General features: G+C 41.0%; 1 protein-coding gene across 2 annotated transcripts in view; it reads right to left on the bottom strand.

Moving 5' to 3' along the window:
* The window catches only part of KLHL28 (kelch like family member 28), a 230,082-nt gene that overhangs the window by 116,103 nt on the left and 97,467 nt on the right, over positions 1 to 16,512 (bottom strand). For both annotated transcript variants that reach the window (XM_085626939.1, XM_085626940.1), the window contains one exon: positions 3,942 to 4,385. In XM_085626939.1, coding sequence (XP_085483065.1) covers positions 3,942 to 4,385 — 444 coding nt within the window. The remainder of the gene's footprint in view (positions 1 to 3,941; positions 4,386 to 16,512) is intronic.

Here is a 16,512-nt window from a genome sequence, read left to right as displayed (position 1 = left end):
ACGACTTGCAGACCATAAGATATCCAACTTGTTCAAACTGGTCTTCACGAGCGGCCCCAGAAGGTTTGACTTCACATCTGGTGACTGTGGTTTAAGTTGCTATTTGTTATTCATCAGTGTACTCGAGGACAAGGGGGGATGGTGTTGAAGGTTTACATTTTGTGCATTGGCATGTTTTTGTCATACCACAAGATGCGTAAGATAGTCTATGCGCAGAGCACTCCCTGCCATGATCTGGGTACAGGTGGGAGGTCGATGGTTTGAAACCAAGAAGGGCTTACTTATGCTTCTTATTTCTTAGGTCAAATAAAAGGATTACTGAGTTGGGGGATAATTTAATAATGAAGATAGTAGTGCTGCTTGATCTGTTGTTTTACCTCGAACCCCTCAGCACAACCTTATCTAGATGAGATTCATCGATTTAAGTAAGCAACATCATGTTCCAAGTTACTTACAAAAGCCCGACTACAAGGAGAGATGCTCAGAGAGAGGCTACTTCGGTCCTGTTTAACCCCTTCGATGCTCATGACGGAACGGTTCCGTCATGAGCATCGGTTGAGCTGTGCTCATGACGGAACCGTTCCGTCATGACCACGCCCGCGCTAGAACCCTTCAGCACCGCGGGGGAATCCGCGCAGCGCTGAAGGGGTTAACAAACATACAATAAATATAACAAGCTTTGGCATAGCCAATAGGTCTTGCCTTTGGGACCTTATAAGTGTTTAGTTATCCAGCACAATATCCTTGGTGCAACAACATCAAGTGTTGCATGGCTAAACACTTATAAGGTCCAAAAGGCGAGACCTATTAGCTATGCCAATGCTTATTTATTTTAGCAACAAGCTCGGACACAGACCCCTTGGTTGATGATACAGTTGTAAAGCAGTAAATACATTCCTGTCAAACTAATTCTGGTGCTCTTCAAAGAGTGGAAAATGTATTTTACGTAGACTCCCTCTTGATATCCAAGAGTGTTGCCACCCACATTTGTCACACTGAATTAGGGCACATTATATATCGGACACCATACAATTAGCCCCTCTATAGCTATGGATTAAAATGTGGCTTTCTTCAGAGGTGACATGTTCAAGACTAGTATTAAAAGACTGACTAGAGTTGAATAATGCACTAAAAATCCCTTGGCCTGCTTATATCAAAGAGTCTAATTCAGAGTTAGGTGTCCCAGAACATTTCTCAAATCTGGAGTGGATTGATAAAAATAGCAAATTAAGGATTAGTGTCTGTTCTTAACAGTGTTCAAAGGAGAGGGCAGAACAATCTCAATACATGCAGAGTGTAGCCGCGTATAGTTTCCTCATAACTTACTCCTGTATAGGACTCTTCTTGGCTACTTCAAGTAATTCACAACGCAAGGTTTATTTGACCCAATTTCACCTTAGCACCCTGCTTTTCTTGGTAACCTTCCTCCATCAGGGAGACTGATTTGCAAGCCTGCCAAAATGTCCCAACGACAACTAATCTAAGCAAAGTACTACTCATCTTACATTATTTTGCCCTTTATACAGTACTTTACGGAAACAATTTTTTGTCCCAATCCTGCAGAAATCCACTATTAGTTGTTAAAAGCAAGGTATGATATATTTACAACGTCTTGAGGCACAAGAAATAAGATTTACAGTATTACATTTTACATGCACCGTTTTATCAATAAAGAAAGGTATGAATTAGTGCTATGATTAATATTTTGGATGTTTTATTACATTTATTTGGATATCACTGGTACTTGGTATCTTGATATGAGCTGATTTAAAATATTTTGTCTGTTTAGTTTTGGATGAACTGTTTCTGTATGCTTAAACTGATTGTATTCAGATTTGAAATTATACGTAACTTTTGTGGTATTTTTCTGAATAAAGTGGATTGACTGACTACTCAAATGGGCAAACATTAATCCTGGAAAGGTAGCAAGTAAATATTGCACTGCATATTTACAGTCCAGCAATGCCAGATATTTGAAAGTTTTCCTAAATAATGTAGTCTGCAAAATCAATTCTGTAACAGTAGCAAAAATCACTAAATCGTTACTAAATCACAGTTTATGGAGCATCTGATGGCATCTCAAACTCAGAACTACAGCGATAGTATAAAAGCTATATACTTTATAATTCTGCATTCCAGTGGTTCTTATCCTTTCTACTTCTGTGGACCCCCAACTTAATCATTACTGAAATGGAGGGACCCCCACTAAATCATTATTGGAATTAGGGGACCTCGACTTTGTCATTACTGGAATCTGGGGAAGAAATTTCACTTATTCGAGCCGCAAAACCACTTACAAGAATTCAGAAACAAGCATTCATCTAACAAATAAACAAATTGTGAAATCTTTAATTTAAATCTATATAAATTTAGACACCACTGTCCCTCCTATATTCTGTTTGATGAACCTGCACTGCTCCCACAAATCAATCATTCAGGTTTGCAGAACATTTTCGACTTTCCGTCTTCATTTATATACACTTTATTAATATTTAATTTTCTAATCATTCGCAGCCCCCCGCCAACCCCCCCCCCCCACTGACTGGAATATTCCTAAGTGTCTCAGTATGATTAAAAACATGTAATTCTTTTCTGTTTTTTCTCTGACAGAAAACCACAGAAGGTCTGGCATATGGCCTATCCAATACTCCCATGATACAAATATTGACCAATGTGTGGGTGGCCCTACTGCATTGTAGAGGAACAAGACAACCCTTTGACCTTGTGAAGACCACAATGACTGCACGATTAATTTACATGGTCACCATTTTGGCCATTTCTTTTCCATTAGGATAGGCATAGACATGCTTCACCAATACAGTTTGTCGATACTGTGCAGCATCAGCAAAAGGAATTCTTTTAACATGCTTAGCAGCATCAGAAAAAGTATTATGATGCATCTGCCTCATTTCCTAGGCATGCATGTGGTATGAAAGCACTTTGAAGGAGGAGGAAGCAGTAGCAATTTGCTGCCTTGCCCCGCAAAAAAAAAAAAAGAATTTGAACACATTTAAAATAACATTTTAAGAAAGGCCATGGGGTGAGAAATCTACAAAGCAGTGGGTGGGAAAGAAAGCAACAGGGAGTGTGCAGGGGAATAAAATTGGTGCAAGACAGAACATTAAGGAGTGTGCAACACAGGGTGGAGGAAAAAGCACAAGAGGAATAAAGCAACACAGTGTCAAAGGGGGCAGAGGAGAGTAGCGCATAAGGGACAGAACAGGAAATACATGCTCATGGAGTACTTCACGAAACAGAAAAAAATACTTCCTTAAAAGTGAGCAATGGAAGGACACAAGTCAGCCAGTCAAAAGGCTAGTAATGAGAGGGACAATAGAGCCAACCAACCAATGGTGAGCAATAGGCTGGGCTGTAAGCTCACTATAAGTTCTTGTTATGGGCACATGTCTTTCGCTGCTTTGTGGTGTATGGATGGTGAACGCAAAAATCTGTCCAGGGGAGATTGCCACTCTCTAAGGCACATCTGTCTTAAGTTCCTAAATGTCCCAAGTTACTTGGCATGACAGAATAGGATAGAATCTATTCACACTTACTCCCAAATAGTCCATGGTATAAATGGTAACAATCCTATACCACATCTGAATATAGCAAACAAAGTGGTCACAAGCACTCAGTGAGACTTGGCTGGCAAGCATAACCGGTTCATCTTTCAGGTTAATTAAAGGATACAGATCTCAGGTGACAATACAAAGAGAAAAAAATAAACAATTCCCCTACTGCTTGCACATGTTGACACTGCTCAAGAAATAGCTAATTGGACCCAGTGCGGACTCCTAATGACCTTGATGGAAACTTTTATTAGATGGCGAATGACCCCAAGGGACTCTTGTACTTGCACATCTTGTATCAGTGTAGAAACGTCGAAGCAAGAAAGCTTTCCTTCCCTGGTCTGCGGTGTTCTACCTTAGAAAAATGCTTACCTGTTCATATGAGCAGGGCCATAACCACCAATCGCATAAATCATTCCATCCAACACAGCAGCAGCAAAGCAGCTTCTTGTTTTAATCATCGGTGCAACAGGTTGCCATTCTTTGACCTTTGGAATATATTTTTCAACAGACTGTAAGTAGGACTGACCATCATATCCTCCTAAGGCATATAGCTCTCCTGCTAAAACCACTACTCCCAGAGTACTTCTACTTTCAGTCATCCTCTTAAGGGACGTCCATGTATTTGTATCAGGATCCCAACTTTCCACAGAGTTTTCATGGTTTTTGTAGGTGATGCCTTGTCGACTGTGAGTGGCAATGCCGCCGACAACATACACTTTCTGGTCCAGGACACAAATTCCTAATTCAAATCGTGGAATGCTGAGAGGTGCCAGTCCCATCCACTTGTCATTCTGAGGAAAGTACATTTCCACACTACAAAATAAAACGAAAAATACAAGAGACAGGATTATAAGCAGTTACTGGATAACACAATGAACATTTACATTCACTCCTATGCATCCCATTCTATAAAATATGAATGCTCAAAGCATGGTCCATAGGGCACAGACAGACTGCCAGATTATTACTTATGGCACTTGAGCTGGCACCTGCACTACAGCAAAGAAAGTTTTTTAAAATTCTGCTTTTGTGGTGGCCCAACAGCGGTTGCAGGGTCCTGATGAAAAACCAGGATGTTATCAGTCTGCGATGAGTTACAGAAATCTGCAGCAAATTACAGGGTTTTTTTTAGTTCATTTTGCCTTGTGAGGGAAAAGGTCGATTGTTGGACTCTGCCTATATTTTTTGAACAAGGATCTTCTCGGAGTGAATCATCTAAAAACAATGAGATGTCAGTCATGCAAAAAAAAAAAAAAAAAAAAATCTGCAATTTTGTGACAAAAAAACACTATTTTGGCAACAAGAACAGCCTCTCACTTAAGAGTGCTTCTGGCAAGGAGATCGAACAAGAAAGACAGCATCTCCAAGACACACATAAGGAGTGCCGATGACAACAAATACACTCCCTGGACAGTCACAAGAGTGTAGAGCCATGGAAAAGAGGTGTAAGAGAAAAGGAGGTAAACACACAATGAGACAGGATTATAGTCTTCTATGGCTTGCCACACCAGGTGTCCGTAAAATAGACACAATATCATGTCAACCGACAACAAGGCCATGAACACAGGGCAATTTGTAGAGGCACCATTGCCCTTGAAAATCCACTCAAAGCAGGTATGGTGGTTGTAGTGGATGAAGGGGACGGCATGATAACTCGATGGAACTCTCACCCTCCTCCCCGCTCTTGTCTATTCCACTGGCCGTCAGCTCCATCTCAGAATAGCGTTCTTCTGTCTATGTGGTTTAGCTATCTGAATTTTTTTTTTTCAGTGCACAAGTTCACTCGTGTTTCATGTTGCATAATCTTGCCATGCCGTAATGTTTCTTTGAGAACCAATCTGTGTTTAACCACATGTTCACTTGCTTTTTATGGCAATCACGTGTATTAAAAACATTACTAAATGAGCGTAATAATGTAAAATGCATCATGGAACGTGTGCATGTGTGCGTGTGTGTGTGTGATAGATTATACACATATATATATATATATATATATATAGCCTAGGTAAGTAGCTTATTCATCTTTTCTTCGCACAGCTTGCAGATGGATGGCCTTGATAAACAGCTAGCTGCTTAGTAATAAAACAATTATTTTGTTAAAAAAGTTTCCTTTGAGGCACTGATAGGCTGCATCCACGGTTTGCATCCAGTGATATCTCACTTTTTCTTCAATTAGGTACACCCATTTAGATTTTACAACCAATTAGGTCTAAAGTCGACCATAACATTTGCAGTGTCCCTATGCAAACATCCTGCATATCTCTGGGGGATAGCATTTGGGTAGGTAGAGAACAGAAAAGCCAACAGAAGTGCTGAACATAATATGCTGGTTTCCTTAACAAGACCCTTGCTGCTGTCTCTAATAATGTAATGGCATAGAGGTATGATGGACTTGAATACCTTTTTTTTAATTGTTATTATTAGTATCCGTATTGGTCACCGTTTTGCATAGAGCATTCATACAGCATAAAGGGGAACATGACTGCTGATACGGCATCTCTGCAAGGAAGAACGTATCAAACAGACTGTGCCCACCCATCAACCAAATGACTCATTACACCCTAACCCAATATCCCAGAACTGTTACAAGTAGAAGAATTCAACATCTCCAGAAAGGAAAATAGTCTCTCTCCTCGTTCTAGCTTGGTCTTCAAATGTTCATGTTTCTAGTCAAACAAATGTAGCACTTGTAGTCTAGTAAGGCAAACAACTTCCCTGGACTCTCCCTAATTGTACAACAACACAGGGTGTCAACAAATTGTCCCCATCACTGCTCCCATGCGTGGTCACCCTTCCTAACCACATACAGAAAATTGGACCAAGCACTGTTTCCTCTGTCACCACCACCACATTAAATGCCAACTTCCATCCCCTAAATAATTCTCTTACAATTCTCAGGATAACCACACAGAGGACATCTGGAACATGGACCCCTATAATCTTCTCCCAATACATCTCCAATTTACATCAGCAACCCCAGTTGTGTATTGTGGTACCCATACTGTCTCCAGCATTTATGATTTGTGTAGGGAAACACCCCAATTAAGCTGTCAGAATCAAAGACCATGCTGTCATGATTTCCAAAGACAGTTCACAATGCTGGACAGCTTTATTGCACCTTTCTATAATTTCCACAGTTTCCCACTCCTGAATACACATTTATGATAAATATGTTGACTGAGTGTTTATTGTATAATAATGTTAGGATGTGTAGCACTTTAAAAATAAAATGAGAGGATATTAGACTTATTCTTTACAGATGTCAAAATAAATCCCATTATAGGGAAAGTTGTTCATTAATCCATTCCATGGTAGCCAGTGATAGATGAGGTAGATCACTCCAGTCTGCGTAACTTACTCCACCTGCACTAGCAGTATCTCGTAAATATGCGGGGAAGAGAGGACAAACTCCAGAGAAACAACTTTTTTTGTGACATTAGACCTTCCTTCATGCTCTACGATTCTAGCTCCAATTCCAGATTCATAATCATTTCTACTTGTTTGCCCTGTGACCCTGCAAACAGTCAGAGATCCCCGCCCCTATCGCTAGGCCTCCCTGCAGCCCATATACCCCAGTTATTGCTTGCTAACCACATGCTTCCTGGCAAGACTCATTGTTCCTTGCCTGCTGTGCTGTCTGGATTACTTTCATTTATTTGCACTGTTGGCCATCAAAGTTCTCTAGCACCTCCTCATCCCACCAAGTCCCTGCAGCGGGAAACAGCCTGAACAACGAATCCTTAACAACGAGTGTTTTAAACAACGAATCTTGAACCACGACCTTTACCACAAACTCATTGACCACTACTGTACACTTAGAACGAGCACATGAACTACGACTTACTAAACCAGAGGAAAGTGTCAAAATGTAAAAAAAATTATCTGCCATTATAATAAAAAAATTTGAAACAGGATGTTGATTTTGGGATATTTTTTTTTATTTGGGAATGTGTAATATTCATTTGTACATATCAGGATATTGATTACGATGTAGAAATATTAGTTTGTTTTGATTTGGCGTGTTAGGCCAGTAGATGGCAGTGTTGGTTTGGTTGTAAAAGTTGAAAAAGTAACGGTGGATGGGCGTTTTTTCTATGCTTAATTTAAGTGAAATATTTTTTACAAAAAGAAACGTACTGCAATCAAATAATAAAAAAAAAAAATTCAAAGAGACCTTTTTGTGGAATGGACGTAACAGATATTAAAATATGTATCTATTCCTATGTTGCTTCAAAAAATAGATGTTTGCTGTTGCTCGTAACAATAAATGTACCCACAGCAGTTCAATTTGGAGTTTAGAAATGTTAATTACTTAACTATTATATAACATCCCCTGGATCGTATGTTTACTTAAACCAGTTTAAAACACTCCTGACGTAACATAACTGGGTGCGAGTATCTTGGCCACATGACTAATAATCGTTATTGCACAATTTGAGGGGAGACGTTTGTAGTATGCTTGGCATCGCTGACTTCCCTTTAGAACAATTACTTGGTGGGGGCAAGCATTCTCGAACAGCACGTGTAATAAAGGATTATAAAATTGAAAATTTGAAGAAAATTGAAATAAAAATTTTACGTTAGTGTTTGAAACATGCGATTTAATAAAACATAGTGATAAATTCCGGTAATGTGAAAAATGATTAATTTTCGTGGTTTAGGCATTCGTTCTCCGAACGTAGTGGTTTGGCTTTGGTAGTGGTTTAGCCTTCGTGGTTTAGGTATTAGTGGTTTAGGTATTAGTTGTTTAAGAGGTAGTTGTTTAGTCATACAACCCCCTGCAGCAACCCGAACAACAAGCAACTCCTCTGTAGTATACAATATCTTTGAGCAGATATTTTTAATTATCTGATCTAAAACTTAATGTCAAAGCTTATATATGTTGCAGTTAACATCCATCCAATGTACTACAACCCTGCTTTTTGATGTTGATTAAATGATATTACATTGCGGTAGTGATAGAATACAATACACAACGATACTGCTAAGAGATCACGCCCAACAATGGAGGCATCCATTTTCATTTCAAACTTTACTGTACTAACGCAGCGAACCTGGGGAGTCCTTGTTTTTGGAATTGAGTTTAGCAGTGATGTGCGAGATATCAAACCAATGAATTTCCAGGTGAGACACAGATTTAGATAAATTGATTTGGAAGTGAATTATTTTTTTGCACCATAAGCATTCTAAATCCCCCATGCTTTTTATTATTTTGCAATATAGTGGCTGAGCTTGCGATATTATCTCACTTGCCTCGAAAGAAATAAGCAGCTGTTGAAGACAGACGTGTCAAGTAACATTAACTCTGACATTATCCCAATGCTAATGGTTTTGCTACCCTCAATCTTATCTGGCCGAAAGTACACCATATCTGACTCCACATGTCCTGTGACTGCCACCTCGTTTGGTCTGGCATTAGGGGAAAAAAAAAAAAAAAATTGAACTAAAATCATATTACAAATTGCCGTTCGCCTTTATGTATGCATGTTTGAGTCACACTTTCCATCGAAAAGGCATATTTTTGATTTGCCTATAACCTTTGACCCAGTTGTCAGATTTGCATGAAATCGATGAATTGCCAAACAATGAAATCCGTCCAAGAGAAAAAAAACAAGCATTTACAATGCAATGGTCTCGGCATTGTTAAAGTTAGAGCTATTGGCATTGCTCATGACATTTTTTTTTTATGTTTTTGTTTTTAAAACATTTCAAGAAACTGCATTGTTATTTACAATGAAAGAGTTCAAGGAGTGTTACAAAACTGTAACTTAGAAATGGATTGTGGAGCAATGAGAGTGAGCAGACGGACATAAGGTTGGAGCTGGTAGATGAAGTTTGTGGTGGAAGTGTAACTCAGAAGGAGGCATTTAAACATAATAGGGGCCAATAAAAGAGGAAACTGTTAGCTGGGGAGCAGTGGAATGGTTATAGGGAGCCAGATGGGGCTTATACCCAACCTTCATTTGCTTTGGCCTCCCCCTTTTGCCTCACCACCACAGCTGCTAAATTTAGTAGGAGGCAATACAGAAAAAAACGACAGACACTGCACCGTGACACACTCATTCATTTCTCAAACCACATTTAATTTGTTTAAATTTGTATTTGTATATATGATTGTGTGTGTATATCATAGATAGATAGCCAGCCAGCTTTGGGTCAGTGCGATTAGTGCCACAGCTTTAGGGCGGTGTGACCGGCGCCGTCACATTGGGTGCCATCGTCAAGGGGGGAGGGGGGTACCCTCTGCATGACGGGCTGCACTGAGAGCAGCCTGCAGAGATCTCTCTTTTTGCAGCATTTTTCCGGATAATGACATGGGCATGTTAACATTGATGGTTGATACACTTGAGGGAGAGGTCTGTGATGTGTCCAGTCACAGGTTTGACTCCTGATATAGTAGTATAGAGGGTTAATGTTCCTGCTGCAAAGCACAACAAGAGACATGCAGATCACAGATTAGTATTTTATGTTGATAACTCAGTTGGTTATTATTTTTGTCACTGAGATCCTTTTGTTATTTGAAATTCATAAGTAACAATCATTCTAATATAACACATTGACCAATTAACTTGCATAAAGTGCTCTGTGCAATTCAAAGGCAGAAGTTTATAACCTTATTGTTTTTTTTCTTTCAGGCTTTCATTTTATTCTGAGGTTGCTAGGAAGGGTTCCTTTGCATAGCAATACAACTTTATTGACATTGTTCTGAGGAATCATACCTGATTGCTGATAGCTCGGGTCCCGCTCTGGTCCCGCCGAAGGTCTCTCCCCGCTGCCGCGTCCATTTCCAGCAGCGCGGCCGCAGTGAGGGAGGGAGGGAGATCTAAACTACACTACCCACAAACCTTTGCGGCAGGAAGCCGTCATCGGGGGATCCCTTTTCGCGCCAGGAGGCGTTTAAAGTTGAGAGGTCTTCCCCGGTGGAGTGGGCGCTTGTTTGACATTGTTCTGAGGAATCATACCTGATTGCTGATAGCTCGGGTCCCGCTCTGGTCCCGCCGAAGGTCTCTCCCCGCTGCCGCGTCCATTTCCAGCAGCGCGGCCGCAGTGAGGGAGGGAGGGAGATCTAAACTACACTACCCACAAACCTTTGCGGCAGGAAGCCGTCATCGGGGGATCCCTTTTCGCGCCAGGAGGCGTTTAAAGTTGAGAGGTCTTCCCCGGTGGAGTGGGCGCTTGTTTGACATTGTTCTGAGGAATCATACCTGATTGCTGATAGCTCGGGTCCCGCTCTGGTCCCGCCGAAGGTCTCTCCCCGCTGCCGCGTCCATTTCCAGCAGCGCGGCCGCAGTGAGGGAGGGAGGGAGATCTAAACTACATTACCCACAAACCTTTGCGGCAGGAAGCCGTCATCGGGGGATCCCTTTTCGCGCCAGGAGGCGTTTAAAGTTGAGAGGTCTTCCCCGGTGGAGTGGGCGCTTGTTTGACATTGTTCTGAGGAATCATACCTGATTGCTGATAGCTCGGGTCCCGCTCTGGTCCCGCCGAAGGTCTCTTCCCGCTGCCGCGTCCATTTCCAGCAGCGCGGCCGCAGTGAGGGAGGGAGGGAGATCTAAACTACACTACCCACAAACCTTTGCGGCAGGAAGCCGTCATCGGGGGATCCCTTTTCGCGCCAGGAGGCGTTTAAAGTTGAGAGGTCTTCCCCCGCGTCGCGGGACGCGCGCGGGACACGCCGGGCTAAGCCCGGGCAAAGGGTGGGCCCTCTGTGGCCCTCAGTGGACGGAAGAGGACGGGACGGGCCATAGAGTAAGGACCGGCAATTGACAGTTTGGCACACAATATATATTGTGCACCTTGGTTAGTTGTGGTGGAATTTTGCTGATGTATTCCCCATATGATTTCTTTTTTTTTTAATTGTTATATTCAATACATAAGTTCTACATAATTGATTTTGATCCTGATATATGCGTACTAGACATTTTGGGTATTGTATTTCGTATTAGTCAGGATAATCCTGTCTTACATATAGCCTGTACAGCATGAGTATGAGGGAGACCAGAAGTAAAATCGTGACGGGGGAAAACAAGCTGACGGGAACATTAGATGATTTCATTGTACGTACTAATACCCTAATAGATCAAGGGATAGTACTAATGGAGAGAAGGGTATCCCAAGACCTAGCCCTTGCCAGGAGATCATCGATGGGTAACATAGCTATGGCACGTAGCCCTGAAAATACTCTGCTTGTTTCTTCTGTACTACAAGTACATCCGCAATTACATAACAGTGTTGATACTGATTCTCCTTCTCAAAACTCTACCATTATGGGTCTTGATCCATCTAATCCCCCGGGAGAATCTATACCAGCGGCTCACTCGGATACTGCGATTGAGATCGCAAACCCAACTCATACGGGAAAAAAGCAGGGAGCAATCCCAAAAAAGTGTACTAAAAATAAAAACTCAACCTGCAAAAAAGCTAAGATGAAAGTAAAAGTGTCTGAGAAGGGTGGTAGGAAAGATCCTATGATAAGAGAAATTGGGAATAGTCTTGAAAATGAAGCAGTTAACCAAAAGAAAGTCTCCCTGCCCATGATGGATGTTACTATATCAGATGAATCATTAGTTGATATCCTTCATGAGAGCATGATAACTAATGGTATAGATGGACATGCAGATAGGGAGGATTCTATGATATATACCTTGACAACATTAATAAAATCTTTACTCGCCCCTATACAAGATAGGCTATTTGGTATAGAAAGGCTACTTCAAACATTGCAGAAGGATATAAAGACTCATCCTCCTACCCTGGAAAAAAAGGCCAATAATGAGACCATATTGGTGGATAAATTGACGATTTTAAAAGATACCCGGCTGGAAGGGAAGAAAGGCACTCCTATGAATCCCTCATCTCAACCTATATTAAATACAAATGGCACCGCAGTGTGCATAAATACTCCCACACTAATCCCTGTTCCTGAAGTAACCACACCTATTACAATTCCGCCTCCTGCACTCACTCCTAATTCAGTTAAAATACAACAGGAGAAAATTGGAAAGCGCAGAATTATAAATTTGCCCCCAGATGCAAGTCCCTACGTGATAGTATTAACTGGGGTCCCTGAATTGGCTCCCCATATCATGGAACCCTTTGAAGCACTCAGAAATAAGGTGATTCACTGGTTAAACTTTAATTACCCTATACCTTCAAGTCTGGCCAGTAGAATCTTAATGGTCCAGAGGGTTCCATGGGTAGGCTATAATAGAAAGAAACTAAAGGGCGATTGTGTGGTTATAACTTTTGAAGACCCGCAAACAGTAGACTATATCTGTCAGGGGTCCCCCAGGAATCAGGATTTGTCGATCACAGCAAGATCCTTATCTTATTTTTATACTCCAATTGAACAACTAGAGGATAGATGGAGTGGGATTAGGAATGAAAACTGTGCTAGGGAAGGGAGGACATATTACGGAGATCCAACCTATAAAAGGCAAGGATGGAGGGAAGAAGACCACTGGACATTAGTACAGCGAAGAGCTGGGAGAAATCAAAAGGGAGGCTTGCAACACTGGGGAAATTGGCAAATGACACAGTTTGCTCCTTCCTCCCTCCCATGCTATAATAGATTCAGTCCACTGGATATGGTTGACTGACGCCTAGGGATTGAAGAATTTCCCGACTTGTCGTCATCTGTAAATACTACTTCAAACCTATTAGCGTTCAGTATTTCCAAGGAAAATTTTGACCTGATTAATGGTAATGAGTCTGATAAGATTATACCACTAAACCAAGAATCGAATAGTCTGATTAAACCTATGGTGCATGGGGACATAAAATGTAAAAAGGGATTACCCTATTATAGTAATCAAAACTTAACTAATGATAGAAAAGAACTTATGGGTGAACCCATAGTTGAAATAGCTAAGACGGATAGAGGTTATGCACCCATAGACGACGCAATAATATTTAGCCAAAACAAAAATTGTTCTGTGATGTTCTGGAACGTGGCAGGTTTAAAGAATAGAATTTCTAACCCATCATGGAAAACGGCCACGGATAGCATGGATATTATGGCCGTGCAAGAAACTTGGACCATAGACCCAATACATCTAACTGGCTATAAAACTTACTGTACTCCTGCAGTAGGAGGGACATATGGGAGACCGAAAGGTGGTATAATCACCTACCTTTCAAACACCTTAACATATGAGAGGGTCCGTTTTTATCAAAACTGTAGTTTCTATCATAAAGTAGTTATAGATACCAAATCGGGGATCAGCTTGGTCATTATTAATTTTTATAATAATATCCCATGCACTGCTGTTCAGAAGATTATGAAAAGCCTAAATGAGGATCTACAAGGGGAGATAGTCAGTAAGACAAGAGAAGTAATGGTTTTATGGGGGGGGGATTTTAATTGTCATCTTTGCAAAAAGGGTCAAAAAGGTTTCTGTGGTTTGATGTTAGAGCAAGACATTAACCTTACGCATTTTGACCATACTCTAACAGGTGATTCGCTGAACGAAATACTGTTCAACTGCGATTTGGGATATGCTAACGAACTGGCCACGCGCCCAACACCTTTTGTCCCAACCTTTATTGGGAGGGGTGCATCGACCACCATTGATTTTATTATCTGTTCAAATACCTCTGGTTTTAGGGACTCTAACTATAAGATTCTTGAATTACCACTGAGCGATCATTACCCACAAGTCCTTGAAATCGATATCCCATTCTCAGCATGCCAACAAAATAGCTTGCAGAGACAGGTAGCCCCGGATGTGCTGATGGGGAGACAAAATGGGTATTCCCTCAAGTGGAGCAAGGTGGTCCCGAATGAATTCTTAGCTAAACTAGTTGATATATGCACAGATAGTTTTAGAGTCTGTTTAGATGAAAACTCAAAGAGTGATAATATAATTGAACATTTTTATATCATAGCAGCCACCATTAAAGAAAACTTGAGGGTGGCTTCTAGAAAAAGACTCAAAAATGGTAGAAGATGGTTCGATAATGCATGTACTAAAGCCCTGACTGAGCTTAAACACGCTATACACCGGGAACCACGGAACCCCACCCAAATAAGAGATTTAAGGAACCGTTATAATCTTGCACTCCAAGAAAGAAAGAAAAACATAAAGAATTTGGCCTGGGAACAACTATGCGATGCCTCACAGGCTAAAGATTTATCGGCATTTTGGAGGGTGGTTAATGCCCCCCTTCTTTTTGATAATACTAAGGCTCGCATAGAAATTGCTATAAATGAGGATGACTGGGTTACACATTTTTCCACCCTATATATGTGCCTAGAACAGTCCCCACAAAAGGTTTCCCAGTCTTTATGCGAGAACGAGATAAATATACAAAATGTATCGGTTATACCATCGGAGGATTCTAGTGAGAAAGGGGGGGTCCGTGAAAAAATAGTGGTTACGCTGCCTGAAGTTTTATTGAGCTTAAAAGCCACAAAGGGTGGAAAAGCACCAGGACCGGATGGGATCCCAGCCGACCTGTATAAAGCTAACACTGACCTCTGGGGCCCCATTCTGGTTCAGCTTTTTAACGCAGCATTGGCCAAGGGCCTAAGCCCGTCATGGTTTACATCCATTATTGTTCCCATCTATAAAAAGGGAGACAGACAAAATTGCGCATGTTACAGGCCAATATCCCTACTTGATTCAACTATAAAAATCCTGGGTAGAGTTATTTTAGTTAAACTGCAAAACTGGGCGGAGGACAACGGGGTAATAAGTGACCTTCAGTTTGGTTTTCAAAGGGGTTTAGGAACTATAGAGCAATGCCTAAACCTATTTTTAATTCAGCAGAAGTATATAACGATAAAAAAAGAGCGCTTATACCTTGTATTTGTCGATCTAACTTCTGCTTTTGATTGCGTGTCTCATAGCAAATTATGGAAATTGATGCAAAGGTTGGGCGTGGACGATTCGATTCTTTGTTTTTTGAAGGAGTTGTATTCAGGGGCTACAGCAACTGTTCGTTATGGAAAAGGGGGGGAATGCAGTAGACCTTTTGGGATAGGGCGTGGAGTACGCCAGGGATGTGTCCTGGCCCCCTTCCTATTCCTGATTTACATAAATGGGCTGGAAGACCGTCTACTGCAGGAGGGCAGGGATGTCCCGGTTGTTGGTAATAGGCGTATCCCTACGCTCCTTTATGCGGACGACGCTGTTTTAATGGCGCGAACACCGAATGCCCTCCAAAACCTATTAACATCCTTCAATAAGTTCATGAACACTCTGGACTTAAAAATCAACTGTAGTAAAACTTTCACCATGAACTGTGGAACACGATCTAAAAACAAGATGAAAACTATTTTAATAAATAACGTTAGTTTAGAAAATACGCCTGCCTTCTCTTATTTAGGCATCCTATTTCATGAGACTGGTTCATGGACAAACGCGATCAAGGCAAGAACTCTTTTGTTCTCAAAGACAATAATGGCCTTAAAGAGTTTCATACAGAAACTGGGAAAAAAGCCTTTTAGGGAAATTTTAACTGTTTATAACGCAACATGTATATCGGTGGCTGTCTATGGAGCAGGACTCTGGGGGTATGCAAATATTGATGCTATCCAAATAATTGAAAATAAATTTATGCGGTACATGCTGTCTGTGCCCGATAGCACTTCAACCGTTAATTGCCATGAGGAATTGGGGCAGCCGTACATTTCAGACATAATAAGAATTCAGCCCATATTACTATGGCATAGGGTCTGGACTGCTAATGAGTGTGTTATAAATCGTGCCACACTTCGGGATGTGTTATCACTTGAAAATGTAAATACATTTAAATGGTTAAATTATGTGAAGACCTCCTTAATAGAAATGTGCTTTCAACAATATTTTGAGGATCCACTATCCATGGTACACATCACAAGAAAATCATTGAAAAAAGCCTGTATGGAACATCTTAGGGAAAAAAGACTGTGTGTGGAAAAAAACAAAAAGACAGTGTGTTCCCACCAGTTGATATT

The sequence above is a fragment of the Triturus cristatus genome, chromosome 9, assembly GCF_964204655.1.
Source record: "Triturus cristatus chromosome 9, aTriCri1.1, whole genome shotgun sequence".
NCBI classification, from domain to species: Eukaryota; Metazoa; Chordata; class Amphibia; order Caudata; family Salamandridae; genus Triturus; species Triturus cristatus.
Note: the sequence above shows the minus strand (reverse complement) of the source record. Positions and strands in the feature narration are given on the sequence as shown.